Here is a 22463-nt window from a genome sequence, read left to right as displayed (position 1 = left end):
GTACAATCTTGGATGGTGACAATTATAAACATTTATGCTTATTCTGCAGGGTGAATCAGAGCATATGCCCATTCTACACCTAGGGATGATCCTACTTTTACCACATCCGATACCCCTTCTATACCTAAAGCTAATCCTACTTGCAGCTTATCCGAGGGAGTAGTATAAAGTGTAAAAGGGTACACTGTAGTTGTACTTTGGTACGATTGGAAACCAACCAAAGTGTAAACCTTTTACACTTTATACTACTCCCTCGGATAAGCTGCAAGTAGGATTAGCTTTAGGTATAGAAAGGGTATCGGATGAGCCACAAGTAGGATCATCCCTAGGTGTAGAATGGGCAATATGGTTGCACCAACCTTTTGCCATAAGAGGTGAATTACCGACCGCAACTGTAGTCAATCCTGGAAAAAAATGGAAAAATCTCGTTATATACATATGTATGTATGTCTCAATCGTGTAATATCTAATTGTATCTAAAAAAATATAATTGTTATACAGGGTGAACCATTAAGGCTGTCCCAACCTTTTACCATGAGAGATGGATTACCGACTGCAACTGTAGCCAATTTTGGAAAAATGGACAAAATCTCATCATATGTGTCTCAATCATGTAAAACCTAATTTTATCTTGAGAGATATAATTAAATATTATATGATTGAAACATATACATGTATAACTATAGATTTGTTCCATTGTTTCCCGGATTGGCTACAGTTTCGGTCGGTAATCCGTCCCTCATGGTAAAAGGTTGGGACAGCCTTAATGATTCACCCTGTACATACATATTATACATATCACACGATTGAAACATACATAACAAGATTTTTCTACTTTTTCCAGGATTTGCTACAGTTACGGTTGGTAATCCATCTCCTATGGTAAAAAGGTTGCTGCAACCACTCTGATTCACCCTGTATACAAAATGTTATACTTATGGAACAGAATTATAAGATTTATAAGTATATGCAATCCGAATGCTACTCGAAAGTAAAAAAATGTTATTTTAAATTGGAAAGTATTTGTTATTATAATTAATTAACATTTATTTATTCTTTATGCAATCGGATCACGAGAGATGGTGCTGGTTGTTTTATTTAATGTTATTGTCGCTTCATTTATTGTTGAGACGAATTCTTGCATGCGAATGCATTATAATAGCTTCAAAGATTGATTCATTCTTATTTTATAATTACTCGATGTATGGTATATGAGTTTTAATTTGTACGTAAACAAATATAATTTTTATAATAAATATTATCTCACACGTTCCATTGTCTACACATGATAAATCCATATATTTAATTTATATTAGTTATATAATATAAATGAAAAGAAACAAGAAGAACGAGAGAATATTAAAAACAGGGGACTCCTCAACATTACGCACTCACATTATTGCTAAAATTAAACTGAGACTTGATGACTCATGAATTAACGTTCATAACTGAAAACTTTACACGGCCAGGCTCAATAAAAGCGCAGTGCCGCGTTTCACCCAGAAGTCCGAACCTTGTGTTCCAGCTTTGAGATCTACAGCGACTACGAACGCAGATCTCATTTGGTCGCCGCTCCTCTGGGGATAATAATAACAAGGACAGCTGTAGAACTCTGTGAAAGTTAAGCGAATGTTGGTTGTAATTGAAAAGTCTGTTTCTTCCAGCAACCGCAGGCGTATTTGCACGCGAAGAAAATCAAAACGCAGTAAAGTGATTTTGATATTTGCATGGCTATTTTACCTCTGGCTTTCTTTTTAACATGCTCGACAGGTCGAAAATGAATCACCGGCATGTTGCATACAAGTTGCATGGGCGCGGGCTCGATGAGAATGCCATTCTCTTTATTCCAGCCGGCGCCTTCCAGAAAAATGGATCGTATGTACACGCCGTCCTAGAAAATTATGCTGTTAATAAAGTAAAATGTACAATTGCAGTTGGCACATTTACGATTGTCGTGGTATCATGATTAGTAAAAATAATAATCCATTTGTCACTTTTCTACATTGAAGAATATAAGGAGCACGGCGGGAGTATAGTTTGCATTAAGAAAATTTCTCGCTCTTAATTTCGCATAATTAATATACGTATGTTACTGCGAATTCGAAGTTAATCGTATAAAACGATAGAATTTTTATCTCGGTTCTTTTTCCTACACAGAGAGATTTCTCTTTTAAAATCTACCCTGAAAAACATGTAATCGTAGGACAACGTGGCATTTTCAAGAACCTAATGAGAGTTTTCTGAAATTTTATCATTTTACTAGTAAAACGTATGGTAAAATTTCAAAAAACTCTCACAAAATGTTTTAAATCGCCGTGTTGTCCCACGCTTACACGATTTTCGGGATATACTTTGAGATAATTTTCTCCCTTTGTGAGAGCATCAAACATTTTTATCATACCTTTTACTAATAAAATTTCAAAGACCCTCATAAAATTCTTCAAAATACCGAGTTGTCCAACACTTGTATAATTTTCAGTGTACGTTTTAAGGGAGGATTCCGTGTAAGAGCTGAACAATTACAACTTACAGTGGAACAACTTATACGTATAAACGAGAAATTTGTATTAGCCAATAAGCACTATTATTCAAGCAAGGAATGTAAGCTCCTTATAGTAAAACGGTGCTCGATATTAGTCGTCCCGGACCGAAACTGGTCCGATGAGCAATTAGTCTAATCGCTCGTAGTTACCACGGGCGGCTCGATTATAGCAGACTCGTCGGTTGAGAAGACAGTAAACTCCCATGACAACGAATCGATAGATACGTTCCACAGTCTCGCCGAAGTTTGTAGTACCGCAGTAAGGAATCCGGTTGGAAATGTATACGCAGCTAGCCAGAAGAGCAACGGCGGATGAGTGGTTTGAGCCCAATTGGCCAAGTGCTCGACTCGATTGATTAGATCCCTCGTCCAAGCGCCCAGCAGTTTCAAAGACGGATACGCGGTCAGCCATGAAGACGGCACTTGCCCGTCGTATATGCGCGCGAAGATTTCTTCCAGCTCCCGCGACATCAGCACCGATCCCTTAATTCCACGTTCAAGTTCTTCAAGGCTGTCGCGGGTTTTTGCCAGCAGCACGTTGTACCGCCCGATCTCTTGAAGGAGCACCACGTCCAATGGTGTTTTGTGCGGCCCTATCAGCTTCTCCGTTGCCTCGTAATCGATCGTGCCCGGTATTTTCGAGAGAATATCGCTCGCGAGTTGCATTACCTGCAGAAAACGATGAGATGCCGCGCATAATCCCATCGACTGTAGATTCCGCACTGACAAGATTACTCGAAAGAAAATTAATACGGTAACAACAACCGGATGTCGATTAAAACGGAAATACCAACGTTCAGCAACGTGAAGTCTATTTCCACTTACTTTCCTTTATGCTTGAGTTTTTTTTTACTTTCTCGTTCAAAGGGAAGATAAGTTTCAACAGTTTCGTTCGCTTACCTTCTGCTCCTTGTCCTCGTCCATCTCGACGCTGACCACCTGCACTTGAAGACTCGTGAGGGTCTGAAGCATGTTTCTGGCCTCCGTCATTAAACAAGTGATATCCGCGTTTGGATGCTGACCAAACGCTTCCGGCTTGTCGATGTTCGGCAGAATCGCGATCAAGTCGCGATAGGACTCCAAGGAGCCGTCGCGAGGCACGTAATAGGTGGGCAGTGATGACAAACGATAATGGGGGGTAGTCAGGACGTCTCCCGTGAAATATTGTTGGATGTACGTCATCAACAACCGGCGATCCCAGTCGTCGGTCACGTGACCACCGTAACAAACACCTGCTATGAGATATTTCAAAGATTCCCACGGTGTGACTGGGTATTCATCCAGGTAAACTTGCAGCAGGTTCTCGGAAACCTGGAACAGATATCCCGCCATTATGGCGATTGTGCTTCTCCATCATCGGGCGTCGCTTTGACGAGACAAATTTAAACGTTACAAAAACGCCACGAGCCGGAGTTACCGTCTTCTCAAGCAAATTGCAGACAAATAAAAAGCTCTCTACGTGGTTGCAACTTTTGCTCGAAAATACCTCGAAATCGGAATCGTTGAAGCTGTAGACTACGTTCCAGCCGAGCTGCTGGAATTTCTTCCGTTCTAGGAGAATAGAGTGGAAGAAGATCAGCGTGAACAGTAACTTTTTATATTTAGACTTTTCTTGGCACAGGTCGAACTGCGTTTCGGTGATTAAACCGTAAAGGCGCTTCATGTTCGCTTTTAATCCTCTTGGCGGCTCGGTAGTCATTTTTGTCCCGGCCTGAAGGATCGATATAGGAAACTGAGGTGTCGGACTTGAGCTGAGCCATAATCTGTGAAAGAATTTTAATGCTCGCTCTTGAAACATTCATATCGTTACGTGCCGTGTTCGTAAATACTTTGGATTTTTATGCTCTTCGTAAATTTTGCGCGAAATATTGACTCGAGTCATCTCGCTATTAACGACAAACTTAAAATGACAAATAATTATTACGATCACTTTCGGCGTGCTATACTGCGTGAGAAATAGCATTGCATGAAGAATGTACGACAGTATTTCATAACTTTGGCATACCTAAATCTTGGATGTAAAGTTTGGCCGGAGCCGAGCGTTTCCACGATTTTATCGAGCTTGGGCATCCAACTGAGCGCGAGGTGGCAATTCGCAAGAAATACCCAAGACCCTTCTTTGGCACCGATCTCTATCATGCTGCGTAGAGAATAAAATAATATAGAAATCACTGGGAAATGTACTAAATATTGATTCGAACGCCGGGCATTGATATTGTTGAGCTGCCATATTAAAATTTTTGTTAAATTTTAGTCCAAGCAAAGAATGAAACTCCTCGCTGGACTTTCAAGTTCTGGTCGATTTAAGCTCCTCTTAGTGCTTTGATCTCAAAGCGTCTCGAGATTACAAATGCATTGTATGAGCTTCTTATAGGTAACCTTGTGGCAATAGGAGCCTGTCCCTGGCCTAGCGATAGAGTCAGGAAATTGGCAGTCATGCCCTGATTATCCACCAGCTGCATGAGCACACCGGTGGGATCCACGCCGGGCGAAAGAACGAATATCAATGGTGTCCGCGCCACAGAATCGTGTAGCACTGCTTTCAGATCGAGTGCAGGGGGCTCCACGAAACTCTGACTGAGAGTGCGCACAATATAGGTCATGATGCAGAATGATATTCTGTCAGGTCGACAGCTGCGGATGAATAACATTTTCTGAAACTCGGTGCATCCTTCCTCCCATTCGCCGACCAGCGACGTAGCTTCCGGCTCCGTGCTGATGTACCTGTGAACGTTAAACGAGTTTATAAAAAGATATTGCATGCAAATACTTGCACGTAACACATATTTCGAGTAAATTATCATAAGTGTGTGTCTTTTTCTAAATTTTATTGTTGCAACATAAAAGAATAAGAGAGAATTAATATAAGCAAAGTCATAAGAAAGCCAACGACTAAGTGCAAGCAATTTAAAAGCGCGCGATGTTGTCTAGCTTAAGTTTTCTCTTTGATGAAATCTGAAGCTCTTCTTAAGGTACTTAACGAATACATTCGTTTCTCTTTGCTTTACTATGGTCGCGCGCGACTTAAATAGAAAACCAGGTAAGCGAAAAGTATTGCGAGAATGATCCGTCAGAAAGAGCTGAGGCGTCGAAATAACGTGACGAAATAACGATGTGACATTGTACGACGTCGCACGCACCAATTGTGCCAATCTCGCGGGAGCTGCTCGAAAGAAGAAACGAGTCCGTGAAATCCGGGCAGCTTGTCGAGTTCCGTGATGTTGTCCCAAGTTTCATCCGGCAGCCACGGCACGGGTTTGTCCGGCTGATTTTCTCGGTCCAGCACGATCCCGCCGCGGAGCAGAAACGCGTATTCCCCTGGGATGATCTTACCTTGCGCATCCAATATCTTGACACACATGTGAAAAGAGAAGAGTAGCTTGTGCTGCTCGAACAGACCTCGGCACGTGTTCCTATTCGTAAAAATAAAATCCATCAGACGAGTTTGTTTTTCTCTAAGACTGCGCATTTTTCTTCTGCGCGCATCAATATATCTGCAAAGCAGAAGGACCAAAGAGAACGTCACATTACGTTGAGCGCGCGCGCGCGCGCGCGCGTCTCAGCATTTTCCAACAAAACATTGATTTATGATACCGTGTAAGAGATAAGAGACTGATAAAAACAGGATACATTTTTCATTAAAAAAGTTTTCTCGCCAAGATTATATATTACATTATTATACATTCTCATTTAAATTAACGTTGAAAAATTCTTTTGAAAGGGATTATCGTTTAAAACGATATTGCACGTCGTTTTACGAAAAAGGGGGCGCAATTTATCCCAGTTATTTCCTTCTCATGCAAATTAGTGATGACAATTAGACATCACGGAGTAAAGAGGGCGAAGTATTCATGAATCTCAGTTTTTCTCCATCGGTAAAAGCCGCAAGAGCTACACGTTTTTGTAATGAAGAGATCAAGGATTCTTTTATACCTGTACACCGCGTGTGTGTGATAATCATTCAAACTATTGATTCTCTCGGACAAGTTCGCTTCTTTAGAGCTCTTGTCAATGGAAAGCATAAACAGTGCGTTGTACGCGTCGAGGGAGAACCGATACATGGGATCGATAGCGCCCATGTCGTTCAGGACGAAAAAGAGAATCGAGGCGCGCTTCGAGCACGGTTGATATCCTTCTCTCGCTAGATCTATCTCCTTTTCTGTCTGCTCAGCAACAGCCAGAGATTCTTGAATGGAAATGGACGTTGCCTTTGACGTCTTCAGGGTATTCAGCAAGTCGAAGTCATCTAGAAGAGTTTCTCCCGCCACGCTCAGCAAACTGATAGGAAAATATACCGACGTTAATTATCTCAGCTAATTACGTGTAAACAGTGTTAAGAGTTAACGATCGAAACTAATATATTCCGTTGTATACAAAATCAAATGCGTCGCTCGTACGCGCGCGAGTCTACGCTTCTAGCAACGAAAAACGTTTGGATTCTTAAAGCTTATGGCAATTTCGTAGAACCCACTGAAGTATTTTATCCTCCAGTTCTTTGAGAGTCCGTTTATCGGATGCGATTGTGAGAACCAGATTGTCTTTCTGTTCTTCGAGCTGCGGCTTCTCTTTCCTGACCACAATTGCTAGGAGCTGCGCTTCGAGTCCTACACGCGCGAGAGATAGAGTTATATTCCCTAATCTTGTTCCATCTTACTCTAAAGTATACGGTAAGACTATTAGTTACCCTGCTCCTTAATGGTGAAGTTGCATAATGTCGTTTTAGTTGAAATCTCCGGAGCGTAGTGGGGATTCGAGAGTTTCGTAGTCATAAACAGCCGGAATTGCTCATTGTAAGTGATCATTTTGTCGTTGAATCGGATCATCACTTGATCACCTGCAGCGCCCGGAGACGCAGAATAACGAAGGTGAAACGAAACGAAATTAGTGTTTGCGTTTTTTATGTTAAATGTGACTTTTGTCTTACTGTGAATCAATCGTATCCGAGTTAAGTGTAAAACGGTAAACTAAAAGTATTTTCCTACTTATGTCGTACCTTTCTCTTCGACGACATACAGTAGAAACGTATTGCATATAATAATTTTTAGTATCTTTTAATCTTAACAAGTAAACCTTTTACAATTTCTGCACAAACGTAATACAATTATGCGAATATAATTGTATATATATAGCGTTAAATTCTACCTGATTTAACGAAAGCTTTTTGGAGAAGCGGGTTCAAACCCGGATCGAGGGTCTCTGCAATATTTTCGAGCAATACTGGATTTCCGAACTGAATTGCTTTTTCCAGAACTCTCATAAAGTCTGCTTGACCAAAGTCGATTACTTTCAGTGACTGCGAATGTGATTGTTACATTAAAATGGCAAAGTAAATTCTCCGATTGCGCCAGTTTAAAATCGCGTTTCATCTCAAATTAGTTTTCTAATTTTACATTAAATCCGTATAATATCATCGACCTATGGTCGGCTACATTTACGTTTTTCGCCTCCATATTTTTGATCCACTTCACCGCCTGACATTGCGGATCGATTACGAGGGGCCAGCGTGTTCCTCGCGTCACTATAATGCCGTTCTCTGTGCTGAAGCCATCGGATGGTAATCCCTGAATGTTCCACTCCCTGATTGTCGATGGATCAGCTAGGAACTCCTTCACATCTAGATTTGGTGCTGTCGGTATTTCTCGATCACACACCTTAACCGTTCGACGAATTACAGCACAAACGTTAAATTGCTATCCATACAAGAGAAACTAATCGCTTCTAAATAAAATGCAAATGATAAAAACCACTTCTCTACTTTCTCGTTACAAAAATATTTCGTTCACATTACATAGTACATTAGTTTGGAAATTTTACGCGGAGAAGTTTTCGATGCGGTCTGGTGAAAGATAATAAAGAGAAAATAAATTTGGTACTTGCCTCCTTAAACCAAATGCTCAGCAGTTCCTGCCTGTAATTGGATACAAACGGACCGAGATAAGACACAAATCCGGTAGATATCAAACAATCACCTGGCAGCCAGTCAAAATACTCGGCTAATGACGCCACTGTGTTTTCCCATAGGATTCGCTCATCGGAAAGGCTGTCCACCAACATTCCGGCGCGCTCTAATTTCAGCTTTAACAGTTCAGCCTGAGAGAAAGGGAAAATGTAATTATACAAACCTAATGAGAAACGCATACAGAAAATTTGAAAAGAATAAAAGAAAAATACAAGCGCTGAAATATTTCTTAAGCATATATTCCTTCTGTCGATTAATATTACGGCTATTATAATGGTCCATCTGGTTTTACCAGCGGCGTATTAAAACGCTTATTATCGCAGAGATGAATGCAAGCGGAATTTCCTTGTAGAAATAACTTTTTAATTAATCCGCGTAACATTGCGGACTAGACCTCGTTCGCCCTGCATCAATGTGGACGTTGGATTCGCTCGAAGGAATACGTCTTGTCAATGGAAATGCGAGCAGGCGCGGGCTTCTGCAGTTACTGAGGTACAAGTTTGTATAACTATAAGTGTTACCGGTGGATGGAGCCGGATTGGACCAAGCCGACTTCCTTCACCGGCCCGCGCTCTCTCTCTCGGCTTTATGCGAGGTCATTTCCGGCGCTCTAAAGCGCAAGAAAACACGGGTGTACTCGCCAGCCTAATCAAATCCTCCTTTTCTTTCATCTTCGCGTCGTACATCCGCTGTAATCTCTCGAGCTCCTCGCGCGAGCTCTGCAGCTGCTGCATCGCCTGCTTTAAGGCCATTTCCTTCTGTTTCAGCGACTCCAACGCGATTTGTAGTTTTTCCCGTTTCGGTGCCACGATTCTGCAACACATCGTGAAAGTATAATCAAATTTTCCGCAATAGCAGAGTGACGCGGCGTAACTGATGGAATTAATTAATTAATTAAACATTTGAAGAAACTTTAAAAACGTCCGTTTCATACATTACATAAACACATTAGATCATAAATATTTATGAGACCCAAAAACAGAGAGAAACGTGACTGATACGCCGTTGGAAAATTTCGTTAATTCATTTTGCGAGCGAGTTACCTGTACAGCTTGCCGTAATTTTCCATAGCTATCACCCACATGCAAAGTGACTTGGCTGCAGCAGACACCACACCGACCTTTATGGGATCGAATTCGGGATTGGACGTGTACTTGGCTATTGTTCGTAGAACTCTGTCCGATATATGATCTTTGTCGAAGTCACGAAGCTAGAAATCAGATCAGAGCGAGTTAGCTCGTGGAAATGAATGGACTTGTCAGTCGCAACATTGTCGCTCACCGTATTAATGAAGTTCACGTCGCTGAGTTGGCGCTTCGCTTCCGCCCACGTAGGTTCCGAGTTCTTCAGGATCATCACGGCCTCCATCACCATCTCGACTTTCGGCGGCGGCCGCGCGAAGGATTTTATTTCGGACAAATCTTTCTTGCTCAAAGTTTCCAACGCCTGAAACGAGCCACTTTTACATCGCACCCTATGTTCCATTTACATCGAATCTTCAAATACATCCGGTTTTTCGCGTTCAAATTTCTTTGATAAAATATCTTTATCTAGGAAAGATAGACAATTATCTCCTTCTCGCTCTTTTACTCTCGATTAAAGAGACAATTGCTCGACAATAAAGCTTTGATTGCCGAGCAAAACCCTTTTATTCTTGATCGTCCGTGAAAGATGTTGTTTCAACATTGAGTATTCATGGTGCCGTAATATTGCGAGGACTGAAGCGCTTGAAAAATGTATCGAGGAAGGTCTCCTATTACGAGATAGACCTCTGATATGAGATAGTAGGCTTTTTTCCAAGGGCAATAAATTCACGGTAGGAACCAACAGACGATGCCTATTAATTTAGCGGAAACCCCGCTGTCTCATATTAGGAGCTTGTCCCATAACAGGGTACTTTCCTGTATACGAGGCGAGAGAAGAGATTGAGGGAGAGAATGAAATTGTTTAAAATGAAACCATTTTCTTAGAAGGAGCGATTCGACACCGACCTTGATGGCCTCGTTCAAGGCAGGTTCGACGGTCGCCAGGTCGGCCCTCGCGAGCTCCTCGAGCTTCTTGAATTCTTTTTGCTCCTCGGCGATACGGAGCGATTTGGCGGTGATCTGTTTTTGCGTCTCATCAGCGTCGCGGCTTTGGTTTACTACGCGCGCAGCAAGTGTTGCCCAGTTAAAAGCCGGCGAACGACGCAGGCGGATACCGTATGATTAATTAAGCGCCCGGGCAAAGTTGGAGACCGGCGCGGGCGTTAAAAGCAATAAGTTTTTATAGATTAATCTGATAAACGCCGCCGATAATATATCACTGTCGCGTGCGCCGTGTACCTATCGTTACGAGGAATTCTTCGCACTCCCCCGTAGATTTATGAACTTGCCGCTGAGTGACTTCGAGCTCCGCGGCCATTTCTTTAACTTTCACCCGGGTATCGTCGATCTTCGAGAGGCCGCCGCGAAGTTTGTTCGCCTGATCTGCTAAATCCTGTCTTTTTCCCGCCAGCATCCTGCGTGTTACGAATACGACCGCCGTTTTATTTTTATCTCCCAAGACACACCGTGGAACCGCACGCTACCGCAGTAAACGCCGCGCTATTTGTATCAGGCGCAATTACGTTGTCCAGTCTTAAAATACTGAAACCACCTGACGCGGTCTGTCCCGCTTGTTCAATGCTCACTCTTTATAGCCGGCCACCAGCTCGATAAAATTCACGGGAGTCACGTAGTTGTAACGCTTCATTTCGGCGGCCATTCTGCGAGAGAACTGGGACACCGTGTCGTGGATCAAAGAGAATGATGCTGCAATTCCATCGCGCATTCGGTCCTGCAACGGCGGCAACGGTATGGCCGTCGCGGATTGTCGCGGTTCCTGCGGAAAAGTGCATCCTCGTAGCGTTCGTTACGGCCGCGGTATAAATTTTTTAACCAGCTACATCCGCCACATCTCCGTCCTTGCCTCGCGCACGCTGGACGTAATAAAAATCGTTCCCTATAAAATGCTTTTCATTTCATGCCAGGATTAACGGCGGTCCCTTATGATACGCGTTCGTTTCGTCGTCTAATATTCTCTAAATTAAAGCCAGCTGCATTTAATACATGATTATTTCAGACGCGTGATTATCCATTCCGTCGAAATTTTCGCCCGGTGACGAGAATATTATGACGAGAAAGTATCTTCGTTTTGCAATATTAAAAAAGGGGACGTAATAGCGCCAGAAGTCATAAATGCATTAAGACTAAAAGCTGCGTGAATAATAAATAATCTAGAAATGGGGCCACGCCGTTTAAGAAGAGATTCTTATACAGAAGCGAGGAAGACTCGTTGCAGTAGTTGGACAGTAGTTGTGTTAAAAATATAAAAGAGTTTTATGGATTTTATCGACAGCCCCTAGTAGCACAATATATCGGCGCAATATTCCCAATATTGGTCCAATATTGTAAGATGTCCATCTTATAATACACCTTTTCTTATTTAGCCAATACTGCCGTCCTAATCCCAGCAAACACCAAAGTAACAATTACATAACATCAATGCAAATGTAATATAACAGGCATGTGTTATATTACATTTATATTGATGTTATGTAACTGTTACTTTGGTGTTTGCTGGGATGTAGAAACCGGTATCTTCTAAATTGTTAGTTTCGAGAAAACGCGCATTTAAGGGGATCCTAAAGCCGTCTGTTTTATCGACATTCTTTGTTAGAAGTAATCTTAGTTAGAAGTAATCTTAGAAGTTAGTAATAATTAATTGGCTTTATAGAAATGCAAAACTCTTTTTACGGAATTAAAGTACGCAGCAAAATCTAGACTATGCTGGTCGACTTTGTATCAAAAACAAAAAAATAAAAATTCACTAGTTTTTTTACACTTGACGACAATATTTGCTTGATACAAGAATTCTACAATAAATATATACAAAATGAGACCAGCATACTCTAGGGACAACATATAAGAACAATATCGTGCAATTAGAACTAAGATTAATAGCCCAGAAAAAAGGATTACTAATAAACGCAAGTCTAGAAGAAAAGAAAAAGAGCAGTATGGCGTGTAGAAATGGTTGCAGGCTTTTTCGAAAGAGGTCGCTGCCAAACATCTCTCAAATTGTCAGTAAAGCTCACAGTGTCGACAATGCTAGAATTCGATCCTAAATCTCGGTCTGAGCAATGTGTAGGCTAATAAAATGCTGTTTTTTTTTCGTAAAAGTTGCAAAGTTTTCGGACTGAGTAGAACTTGGAATTAAAACTGTCGATAATCGATGTTTTTAATTCCGTCTCCTATCTTATCGACACTGATCGAGTTTGCCAGCGGCTTTAGGATCCCCTCAAGTTCTTATAGCTAGGCCACTACGAAAAAATGTGGACATACTGCAACGTGAATAAGTTATTTCATGTTAATCTAGTGCTCTTACTGCTTTCTAACCTTGTAGGACAACGAATATTTATCTAGGAAACATAGAAAGTCAGTTAACTACAATGGCCAAAAATGGAGATGCTGTTTTTTTTAGATTAGGACAGCAGAATATGTCTATTTAACAATATTGCATCAATATTAGACCAATATAATTATTACCAATATAATATAATTATTATCGTGCGATATATACATTTATTCCATGGCCAATATTGGCTTTACGTTGGACAATATCGGCCAATGCGTTTCCAATATAACCAACATCGGACCAATACTTAGCCAATGTTTAGCCAATGCTGGTGTGCTACTAGGAGCGGCGGGACATTTGTTTCACGCGGGTTGAAGCGTCCGCCTAATTGCGACGACACTTCTGTGGAACTCGCGTAGCGTCTTCCTGCCGCAACTTTATTCGAGGGACCTGGCATGAAACAAGCACAAAGCGTTCCCCGGCATCTTGATGAATTATGATTATCAAGGGCATTTTTTCGAGGAATCCGAGCGACCAATCTCAGCCTCGGCCGGCGGGAAGAAATGCGGCAGACGTCCGTATCATCAGGGGCAAACCGTAGATGGGAAAATAATCGGATTCTCGCTGAAATGGTCGGCAGCGAGGTGCGGGCGCGCGGGAGGGGAGGGGGACGGAAGATTGGTGGTAGGAAACGCGCGTTGATCGTAAGAATCGAATCGAATGGAATCGATCGCGCGGAAAGGGGAAGGGCGTACCCACCACTTTATTTTCGCCGGTGATAGTGAGCGTCAGATTGAGATTCATGAGGAACTTGTTGCCAACTTCGAGGAGAGCTTCTCTCGGCCATTCCAAGAACCAATCGATGGTCGTGCAATTGATCAGGGAAGGGTACTGCCGTAATCTGTTCCTGAAGGCATCGCCGATCGGGCTCATGCACAGGATCAAATGCATATTGGCACGCGCCCTCTCGATCAGCAGGGCATACACCGTCTCGGTCGTCGGTGTCTTCCCGGCCCTTGTTACTTCGCTCGATAGCCTATTTTTTATCTGAGAAACATAACGTATACCCCTCTGAGATAGTCCGCTCCTCGTATTGATCTCATCTACGCCGAGCTAAATTGTTGGACAAGCGCGATTTATAGCGAGAAGCGTTTAAACTGCCTCAGCTGTACGTGCATCTCCGTCGCGTGAAACAGTTTCACTTTTGAATTACACTTGATAAGTGACACAACCATTTCTCCGCGTTACACTATGTAAATTTATCTGCACTCTATATTCACAAAGCTTCATATAATAAATAGGATTATCCCTTAGCATAAAAAAATTGTAAGAACGACACTCTCCGCATTTATTTGAAAAGTAATTGTGAATGTCAAAATATTGTTGTGAACAACGTTGTAAGCGTAATCTCTAAATTTTTATGTTTCTCGATATTTTTACGACTTTCTACAACGTTTTTGTCTTATAAAGCAATTAATACGATGATTTCTGTGATCAATATTGCGTTAATAAGCGAAGCTGATTCGTCGCTTTTGTATAATATTAAATATAGCATGCGATTGAAACATTCTTATCTTTTTAATAATAGAAAAATGTCTTTCGAGCACTTGCAAGGTATATCTCATGATATAAGAATGGCAAGAAGAACACGAGACGGGGAATAATTAAACGAGATATAAATTTCATATGGAATTGGAAATGGTACTTCTGTTATCTTTTTCATTTCGCTGATTCTCTTTCCCCAAGAGAAAACGCCCTACACAGAATAACGCGGATTATATACGGATGGAGATGAAATGACGGTGGCGTGGAGCGTATTAACCGACTTACGTCCTCTATTTCGTCGCTCTTGTAGAGATTAGCCACTTCGCCAGTACTCAGCATATTGTTGACAATCTCCAGAAACTGCTCCTCCACTACTTGAGTATCGCTGAAGAGGAAACTGGTCGGTTTGTTCTCCAGCCCGGTTATTGAGTACAGAGTCTTGAGATCCTCACGAAATTCCGGCGTCCTGTACTGCGCGGTAACGGTAATTTGATAAGTGGCCAGGTCGCACATGTAACTGCCAATGCGCGAAAGTGACTGTCTGCCGCTACCGCCGATGCCAACCAGAAGAATATTACCGCGGGGCTACGGAGGGACAAATCTCAAACTCGTCGTCGCATTTAATTGAACGTCGCGCGTGAAATTTAATAACAAGCGCCGTAATGTATAGAGCTGTAACAACGCCATCCTCGATAAAACGTTATTATTATGTAGCACGCCACGTGAATCACTAACCTGCGATATTACACGAACGATGCGGCATACATGTTCGATCGCGTCGCGAAAGAGAACGAGATCGAGGCGCACCACGCCAGGAGAAACATTGTGCTCATCCATCTGTTCTTCCACGTAGCGCCTTATAGCACCGATATCAGGAAGGTCTTCGTATATATCCCAGGCATTCATGAAACCGCCTACAAATACATTCGTTGAGTTTAAAGTGCTCTCGATACTCGAGACGCAATAAAACCAGGAATGAAAAGAACGATGATAACTGGATAGCTATTAATATTAGTGTTAATAAGTGGCGGACAAGGTGCGTTAATGCTAGGCGAAGGTACTGAGCGCGTTTACCGAAAACCGGGCATATCTTCTCCGGGCAGACGTTTTGAAAGGTCAACTCGAAGTACTTGCCGAGCTGATCGTTCAGCTGAGTCACGAACCACTCTCTGTCCCTGAAAGAAATTGCTCAGCATTTTTTTCTCTCCCGCATCCCAGGCCAAATTAAGTTAATGCCTCTTGAGCGCTTACTTCTCGTCAATAAGCCGATCGCAGAAAACTCGGAAACTCTCGTGGACCCACAATCGCAGGAAAGTCTGCCTCGAATACTGATAGTCCTTATGGCTGCGCAGCAGCCCCTGGAAGACCTGTCGAGAATCGATACCATCTTACGTGTCCGCTGCCTACTTTGGCGCGATTGTCGCCGGTTGCCCGTCGACTTCTTACCTTGGAAATGTCACGCAAATTAAACAAGTAATGCATCTTTGTCGGAGTGGGGAGCATCTTCTGGGCAACGCGATTGTACAGCTCGATCGTGGCGAACGTTATCTCATTCGCTGAGAAGAGAACGTCGTTTTATGCAATTGTCAATTACGTTTCGACTAGGGTTGTCTCGCGCTTACATATCCCTTTCACTTCGGCGTGAAATTCGGAAAGTTGTTGCTTCAACATCGTGCCGTAAATCCTTCTAATCTGCCTCTCATTCGGAAAAGTCATGTTAATGACATTGAACTTCGTGACTAATCGATTCGCGATGACATTGCGGCCTCCACCAGGTGGTCCCATCGCAGCTATTAATTGCACCCTCTCGATGTATTTTCTCGTTTGCTTCTGGCGATCGTACCTGTCAATAATGTTTTACACACTTGTTGCAACGGATTATTTCAACATATTTCTCGCGATATTTTTGTGTTACATTTGTTTCCGCCGTTTCCCGCCGGGCTTCTCGCCTCGCTTTCTTATATTTCGTTCGAGAAATATTACATATTGTTATAACTTTACCAAAATCCGTAATCAATCCACTGGCGGATCAATTCCAACGGCGGTTGCGACCCGTACCTCTCCTTCCTCGGCATATTAAAATCATCCATGAAAGCGATTATGGTCTTACCGCCCGCGGGAACGTAAACTCCTTTCTTTCGCTTCTGTAGTCTGCTCTCTATTGCATCCTAAACCATGGGGAGTCAATGTAAAATGTTGATTCAATATTTAAGACTGTTATCCATTCGATACACCTTCGGAGCCTTACTTGTACGTTACCGGATGTAGTTTGGGCCGACATATTTACAAGCAGGCCAGTGTATTTCGTGTCGTCTAGGAGCTCAAGTACCGAGTGGATAGTCGACGTTTTTCCTGTACCCACTGGGCCCACTACGAGCACCGGGAAACCATTCGATAGAAGAGAACTTACGACGTAATCGTATCGTACCGTGTCTACCGTAGGTACTATTATCTTGTAGAACGGTAGGCTGTAAATTCGGCCAAGGATACACCGGGTTCCGTTTTAAGAGACGCTACGCTATTGGCGCTTAGCATAATTTAAAAATCGACGGACACAATTAAACGTGGCAGAAGTTTAATTATTCAATTCGAGTATCTATCTATAGTTCGAAATATGGAATTTACGTTCAATTCAAGATATTCTAATTTCGATCTGATTCTGAAGCTAATTAAATTCATACGCTGCCTTAGTTAAACGGTTTAATATCGTAAATTGCAGTCAACCAAGAATACCGTGGAAGATCATAATTGATCGCGCTCGCTGAGAAAAGACGATTTCACGATTTTCGCGAAGAAATTAGAGCGACGTGTACCAATTTTACGAGTGACGTTGTCGCTTACTCGGCCTGAAATTTCCAGGCGGGCGATAATTTTTCCTCCCACAAGACAAAAGTGCGCATACGCGCGTCCACGTAGTAGTCGTACACTGTGCCCCGTAACGGAAAGAAACTTTCAATTTCCCTTATGAATTTATCCATTTTCTGGCGACCGTCCTCGTCGACCGAGGCGCACAGTGACCATATCACGCTGCAACGTAGAACTGAATGTAGTTATTTAGTGCTCTCAAACACTATTACCATGTCATTAACTCGGAACTTGTAGTTTAATACGACTTGCAAACCACCGGAGAACAATATCAGCATCACTTGGAAATGTCCAGGAGCAAACGGCTGATATTCGAACCTGTGTTGCTTGCTGGCTGCGAATTTGCAATTTTATCTATTTGCTGAATACGCGGTTGCGAATTTGCAATCTTATCCATCGCCGAGGCGCAGGCTGTCTCATATGGTTCGCCGTCGAGGCGCGTGTTTTTAAAACAATTCGAGGGGGCCAAACGTACCAGAAGAAGAACCACATTTTACACATGCTGGCGAAAAGGTCGCGGTCATCGCCCAATTCCACGCCGTTTTGCGGCGTCGCGAGTACCTCGAGGAGCTTGCAGAGCGACTGAACGGCGTTTAATTCGGCGACAGACACGAGTTCCTCGCAATTCCGCTGTTTAAATCCCAGCATAACGTTAACGCGGCTCTCGAACAGCTGGTTCATCTGATTGAAAGGTAATAAAACTGTCACGCTCTATCGGCCGGCGATCGATTATTCGTTGCGAAGAGCCGTCTCACCTCCTCGACAAACTCCGGTTTCTCTCTGTACTTTTGCAACCACGACTCGACGTACGGACGCCAACCAAGATTCTTGTAATCATTATAAATCATGCCTGCCCTGGAGACGGTCGCGGGAGAGGCGGCAGCCAAGTCTTGCACCTCGAAGAGCAACGAGACTTGGTCGGGCATAACGATACGTTCGTTATTTACCAGCGTCAGTATCTTAAAACGCAATTTTGATTTTTCAGGATACGCGCTAGTTAGCCTCACGCAATTTTGTCCCAAGAAAGAGCGAAGAGAAGCGACGGACGGACAAAGTGTACCTTGTTGTCATCCATGACACTGTTCATGTTCTCAATCCAATCAACGTCCACAGGTCCATCAAAGAGGATCCACTTTTCGTCGGCGGTGTCGTCTGTCAAAAGAGCGCTGAGCTTTAAAGTAGCATGTTTTCCAGGCATAAATCGCGTTAGCGATAGAGAAACAGGCTCCCGTCATGTTCTTATATTCTTTTTTTCCCTAGTTTTACCAGGTTTTTTTCTAGTTTTCCAGTTTTACGCATTTGTAATTGTCAAACCGTAAATAACACTTTTACCCTAGAGTATGCCGGTCTCATTTTGTACATGTTTATTGTAGAATTCTTGTATCAAGCAAATGTTGTCGTCAAGTGTACTAAAAATTAGTAAAATTTTATATTTTTCTTGTTTTCGATCTAATCTAAAGTCGACCAGCATGATCTAGATTTTGCTGTGTACTTTGATTCTGTAAAAGAGTTTTGCATTTCTATAAAGCCAATTAAAAGATTACTTCTGACAAAGAACGTCGATAAAACAGACTTTAGGATCCCCTTAAATCGTGAAGTAAACAGATAGATACGTTTGGGCGCGTAAAATATGACCTAAATATTTTTCGTATAAACGATTCGCTACTTTTAGCGTCTAATATACTTATTACATCACACATATTACATTGCAATCAATCAAGCGCTTTACCGGAACAAGTTTTCCGCATGATGGACGATATCACTCCGTCGAGCCATTCTCCGGTCGAAAGATTGTACTCGCCGTAGAGTTCACCGAGACTCAGTGCCTTAGGATTAATGGGATGTACGTGAACGGTGTTAAAGCCCGGCTTTCCATCGCTCTTCATTGTCGTCATCGTATTCTGCAAAATCTTCCATGTTGCGGTTTTTGCGGTGTTTGACGAGCCGACGATCATCGTTGAGTGACGCGAGCTCTTTGTTTCATACAGTTCGATAACTTTCGTTACTATCATGGGGATTGGCTGTAATAATTTAGGCGACCAATTAATCCCGATCTAGCTAGACGATTCGCCCAAAGGCTTTCTATAGTTATATTTTTGTCAACGCTGGAGATTAAGAGAAACATAACAGCGGAGAGAATTTCTTTTTAAAGTTCACCCTGAAATTTATGTAATCGTGGGACAACATGGCACTTTGAACAACTGTTTAAGAGTTTTTTTGAAATTTTACTATAGTACACTAACATAAGTACAATTACTGGTAAAATGTAATGTAAAATTTCAAAAAACTGATAAAATTCTTCGAAATGCCGCATTGCCCCACGATATTACATTTGATCTTCCGGATAAATTTTAAGAAAAATTCTCCCCGTGTATAAATTGATATTTGTAAACGTTGAATCAGCACGAATAATTTCTCGATAAACGCTCGATCCTGTTTTCAGAACCGTGACATAAAAAAATACGAATGCTGGCCCCTTCCAGCGAGCGAAGTTATATCCTTCCTAAGTAGATTACCTGCAGCTTCAACTTGATTGCCTCGCTGGTTATATAACTGATAATTTCCTCGTAATCCACGGTTGGTACGTCTACGTTGGGGAAAAGATCTGTGGTGATATCGAGGAATAGCGGTAGGTCGTCCGATGTAAGCTTGGCGACATTCATATCTTTCATGGCGAGAATAATTATCTAGATAACGTATAACTTGGCTGATGCAAGTTTACTCTTAAATGGCACAAGAAACTGTTGAGTTTTCTTGCCTTGTAAATGTTTCAAGTAAACGCAGTAACATGAAATATAACGAATAACGTGAAATAAGGGGATGCTGGTGTGATTTTGTGATTCTGCACTTTTTGCACCTTTTGCCCTTAAACCTGTCAATTTATGAAAACATTTGTGTAATATACAAATTACGTATGTGGCTTTTGTGTACACACCGAGAGTGTTCCACTAATCAACTAAATCAGAGAAGAGCATGGTGTCATTAAAATTAAATTTAGAAGCCTAACAAAAAATCTATTCACTCGAATAAGTTTTAGATTATCTATTCAAGTGAATAGACTTTTTGTTAGGCTACTTAAATTCAATGACACCCTGTTGTTCTCTGATTTGGTCCAATAAGTGGAACACTTTCGAGCTGTACACATAAGCCTTATAATTTAATGGCGTATCACATAAATGTTTTCATGATTTGACAGTTCTAGATGCAAAAAGTGCAGAATCATTCTAGCATCCCCTTCTTAAAATTTATCCTAAAAATCATGTAATCGTGTTGTGCATTTTACTAGTAAAATGTACGGTAAAATTTTAAAAAACTTACAAAGGTCTTCAAAATGCCACGATTGCATGATGAATAGGGTGAATTTTAGAAGAAAATTCTGTCCGTATAATTTTACTTTGAGTTTCCTTTTTAAGTAAAATTTTCGCTTTGTATTTTGCGATAATGGATGGCAAGATTCTGGTTTAGTCACCTCCTCGTCGGGCAAATTGGGATACAGCCGTTTCTTCTTGCCAGCGTATCGAGTCAGCGTTACTATACCTCGCAAACCAAAATCATAATGGCATTGCTTACTAAGCTGCTGCTGGGCGAGAGAGTATAAAGTAAAGATCTGCAAAGGAAAAAAGCGTTGTGCAAAATTTTTAGCAAATTTTGATATTGAAATTTTTTTTTCTCTAAAAAGGGAAAAAAATATTTGAAATAATCCAAATTGTAGTAACGGCTCTCAATAAAATCAAAGGTAGGTAGGGAGAAACGGCCAATGCGAGCCCACAGCAGGTGTCCGTGCGAAATTGTCAATGTATTTTTTTAAAAACAATTTAATAAATAATCCAAACGTTTCGACCCGGGTCATCCTCAGTTCATTTGAAAATTATTGAAAATATTTGAAAATTATTAGCCGCAGTAAACGAGAGAGCATGAAAATTGTCCCATAAATTTAACGATATCGCATCATTGTGTTATTATTCGTAATTTACGAAATTACTTAAAACTTTGCAATATCTAAGAAAATTTCGAAGCGCGAGTAACCTTTCTAGCAAGCGTGCGTGTGTCTCGAAACCCTTCGCCGAATAAGTTGATTTCGGCAATCATGCCACTATCCGGCACCATCATCGAAATTGGTCGGAACATAGACTTTAAATTGTCTGGAAGCTCGGTACGTCCGGCGTAACCAGGATTCATTGTGATGAAGATGCCGCAGGTGTGTACCAGAGGTAGAGAGGCGCCGTCGAGAATGAATCTCGTAAGTCTCTGGGCGAGAGCGGTCAGTATCGATAGGATCTGTTGCGCCACTACCGATAACACTTCGACGTTAATTCTGCGAGCAAGAAAAATATGTCTGTAAAAGGTCCACTCCCTGTTTGTCTCTTAGTCCGCAGCTTCTTCCACGTGTGTCACGAAAACAATTCGAGAAACTAATTAGCTTCGTTTTACGAAAAGTAAAAATAAAAGAAGTCATTTTCACATATATTCTATGATAATTGAGTAGCAAAAATCTTTCCTCCGTTGCTAGATTTTTAAATGTCGACGAGGTGTATGACGTTTCTATTCGCGGGAACGGCATTTTAGGTTTCAATGGTATTCACCGATTGAATTCGTCGAAGCATCCCCAGGCCCCGGTCTGCGACAGTCCAGAAAATAATCTGCCCATACTTTTGTAGTCCAGCCCTTCCGAGCAATTTTGCACGATTACGTTGAAACCCAGCGCTTTTCCCAGGTCTTTAACCGTTTCAGTTTTCCCGGTACCCGCAGGTCCCTTTGGGCTGCCGCCGCGATACAAATGAAGAGCCGTTGTCAACGTGATGTAACATCTGCACGGGATATAAACGCGAAGAGTTATTTCACATTATTTAATACGCGATAATACGTGACACATGTGTGGAAATGGAAAATTAACAGACGGGAGAGCGCTTTAAATAATCCGCGATTACGAAATCGTACATTTATTACATTACTTTGCGCGTGTTTTAATGAGCGTTTCAAAATGGTGAAGCAACAACGCACAGTGCATATATCGTCCTCGCGTTTTATTGAACGCGAGGATTACGCGGGCTTCCGGCCCGCACGGGCGCGACGAGGATCTTCATGTAATTTACAGCGTATTGGCGAAATATCTCGACCATCAGACCCGTATTCCAGGAGCACAGCTGCAATTCTGGCATTCGATTCGAGGAATAC

At 42.0% G+C, this 22463-nt stretch overlaps 1 protein-coding gene across 1 annotated transcript in view; it reads right to left on the bottom strand.

Annotated features, from left to right (window-relative positions):
• Nucleotides 1-1283: 1283 nt before the first annotated feature.
• Nucleotides 1284-22463, bottom strand: part of LOC105558843 (dynein heavy chain 2, axonemal) — a 53230-nt gene continuing 32050 nt past the window's right edge. Inside the window, exons 26-63 of the mRNA XM_012006765.1 lie at nucleotides 21872-22096; nucleotides 21315-21603; nucleotides 20758-20895; nucleotides 19805-19975; nucleotides 19018-19309; nucleotides 18349-18440; nucleotides 18044-18247; nucleotides 17764-17969; nucleotides 17265-17450; nucleotides 16672-16891; nucleotides 16425-16591; nucleotides 16046-16266; nucleotides 15870-15979; nucleotides 15675-15790; nucleotides 15498-15598; nucleotides 15159-15337; nucleotides 14709-15008; nucleotides 13638-13925; nucleotides 11173-11363; nucleotides 10826-11001; nucleotides 10493-10644; nucleotides 9783-9947; nucleotides 9545-9711; nucleotides 9143-9314; nucleotides 8420-8632; nucleotides 7978-8193; nucleotides 7685-7835; nucleotides 7227-7376; nucleotides 7014-7146; nucleotides 6476-6820; nucleotides 5683-5955; nucleotides 4922-5266; nucleotides 4548-4682; nucleotides 4029-4305; nucleotides 3443-3853; nucleotides 2693-3211; nucleotides 1741-1891; nucleotides 1284-1612 (exon numbers count right to left, since the gene is read on the bottom strand). Coding sequence (XP_011862155.1) covers nucleotides 1458-1612; nucleotides 1741-1891; nucleotides 2693-3211; nucleotides 3443-3853; nucleotides 4029-4305; nucleotides 4548-4682; nucleotides 4922-5266; nucleotides 5683-5955; nucleotides 6476-6820; nucleotides 7014-7146; nucleotides 7227-7376; nucleotides 7685-7835; nucleotides 7978-8193; nucleotides 8420-8632; nucleotides 9143-9314; nucleotides 9545-9711; nucleotides 9783-9947; nucleotides 10493-10644; nucleotides 10826-11001; nucleotides 11173-11363; nucleotides 13638-13925; nucleotides 14709-15008; nucleotides 15159-15337; nucleotides 15498-15598; nucleotides 15675-15790; nucleotides 15870-15979; nucleotides 16046-16266; nucleotides 16425-16591; nucleotides 16672-16891; nucleotides 17265-17450; nucleotides 17764-17969; nucleotides 18044-18247; nucleotides 18349-18440; nucleotides 19018-19309; nucleotides 19805-19975; nucleotides 20758-20895; nucleotides 21315-21603; nucleotides 21872-22096 — 8002 coding nt within the window. The 3' untranslated portion in view covers nucleotides 1284-1457. The remainder of the gene's footprint in view (nucleotides 1613-1740; nucleotides 1892-2692; nucleotides 3212-3442; nucleotides 3854-4028; nucleotides 4306-4547; nucleotides 4683-4921; nucleotides 5267-5682; nucleotides 5956-6475; nucleotides 6821-7013; nucleotides 7147-7226; nucleotides 7377-7684; nucleotides 7836-7977; nucleotides 8194-8419; nucleotides 8633-9142; nucleotides 9315-9544; nucleotides 9712-9782; nucleotides 9948-10492; nucleotides 10645-10825; nucleotides 11002-11172; nucleotides 11364-13637; nucleotides 13926-14708; nucleotides 15009-15158; nucleotides 15338-15497; nucleotides 15599-15674; nucleotides 15791-15869; nucleotides 15980-16045; nucleotides 16267-16424; nucleotides 16592-16671; nucleotides 16892-17264; nucleotides 17451-17763; nucleotides 17970-18043; nucleotides 18248-18348; nucleotides 18441-19017; nucleotides 19310-19804; nucleotides 19976-20757; nucleotides 20896-21314; nucleotides 21604-21871; nucleotides 22097-22463) is intronic.

Source organism: Vollenhovia emeryi, unplaced genomic scaffold, assembly GCF_000949405.1.
Source record: "Vollenhovia emeryi isolate VEMERY1.0 unplaced genomic scaffold, V.emery_V1.0 DF939307.1, whole genome shotgun sequence".
Classification (NCBI taxonomy): Eukaryota; Metazoa; Arthropoda; class Insecta; order Hymenoptera; family Formicidae; genus Vollenhovia; species Vollenhovia emeryi.
The sequence above is the reverse complement of the archived record's forward strand: the minus strand, read 5'-3'. Positions and strand labels throughout refer to the sequence as shown.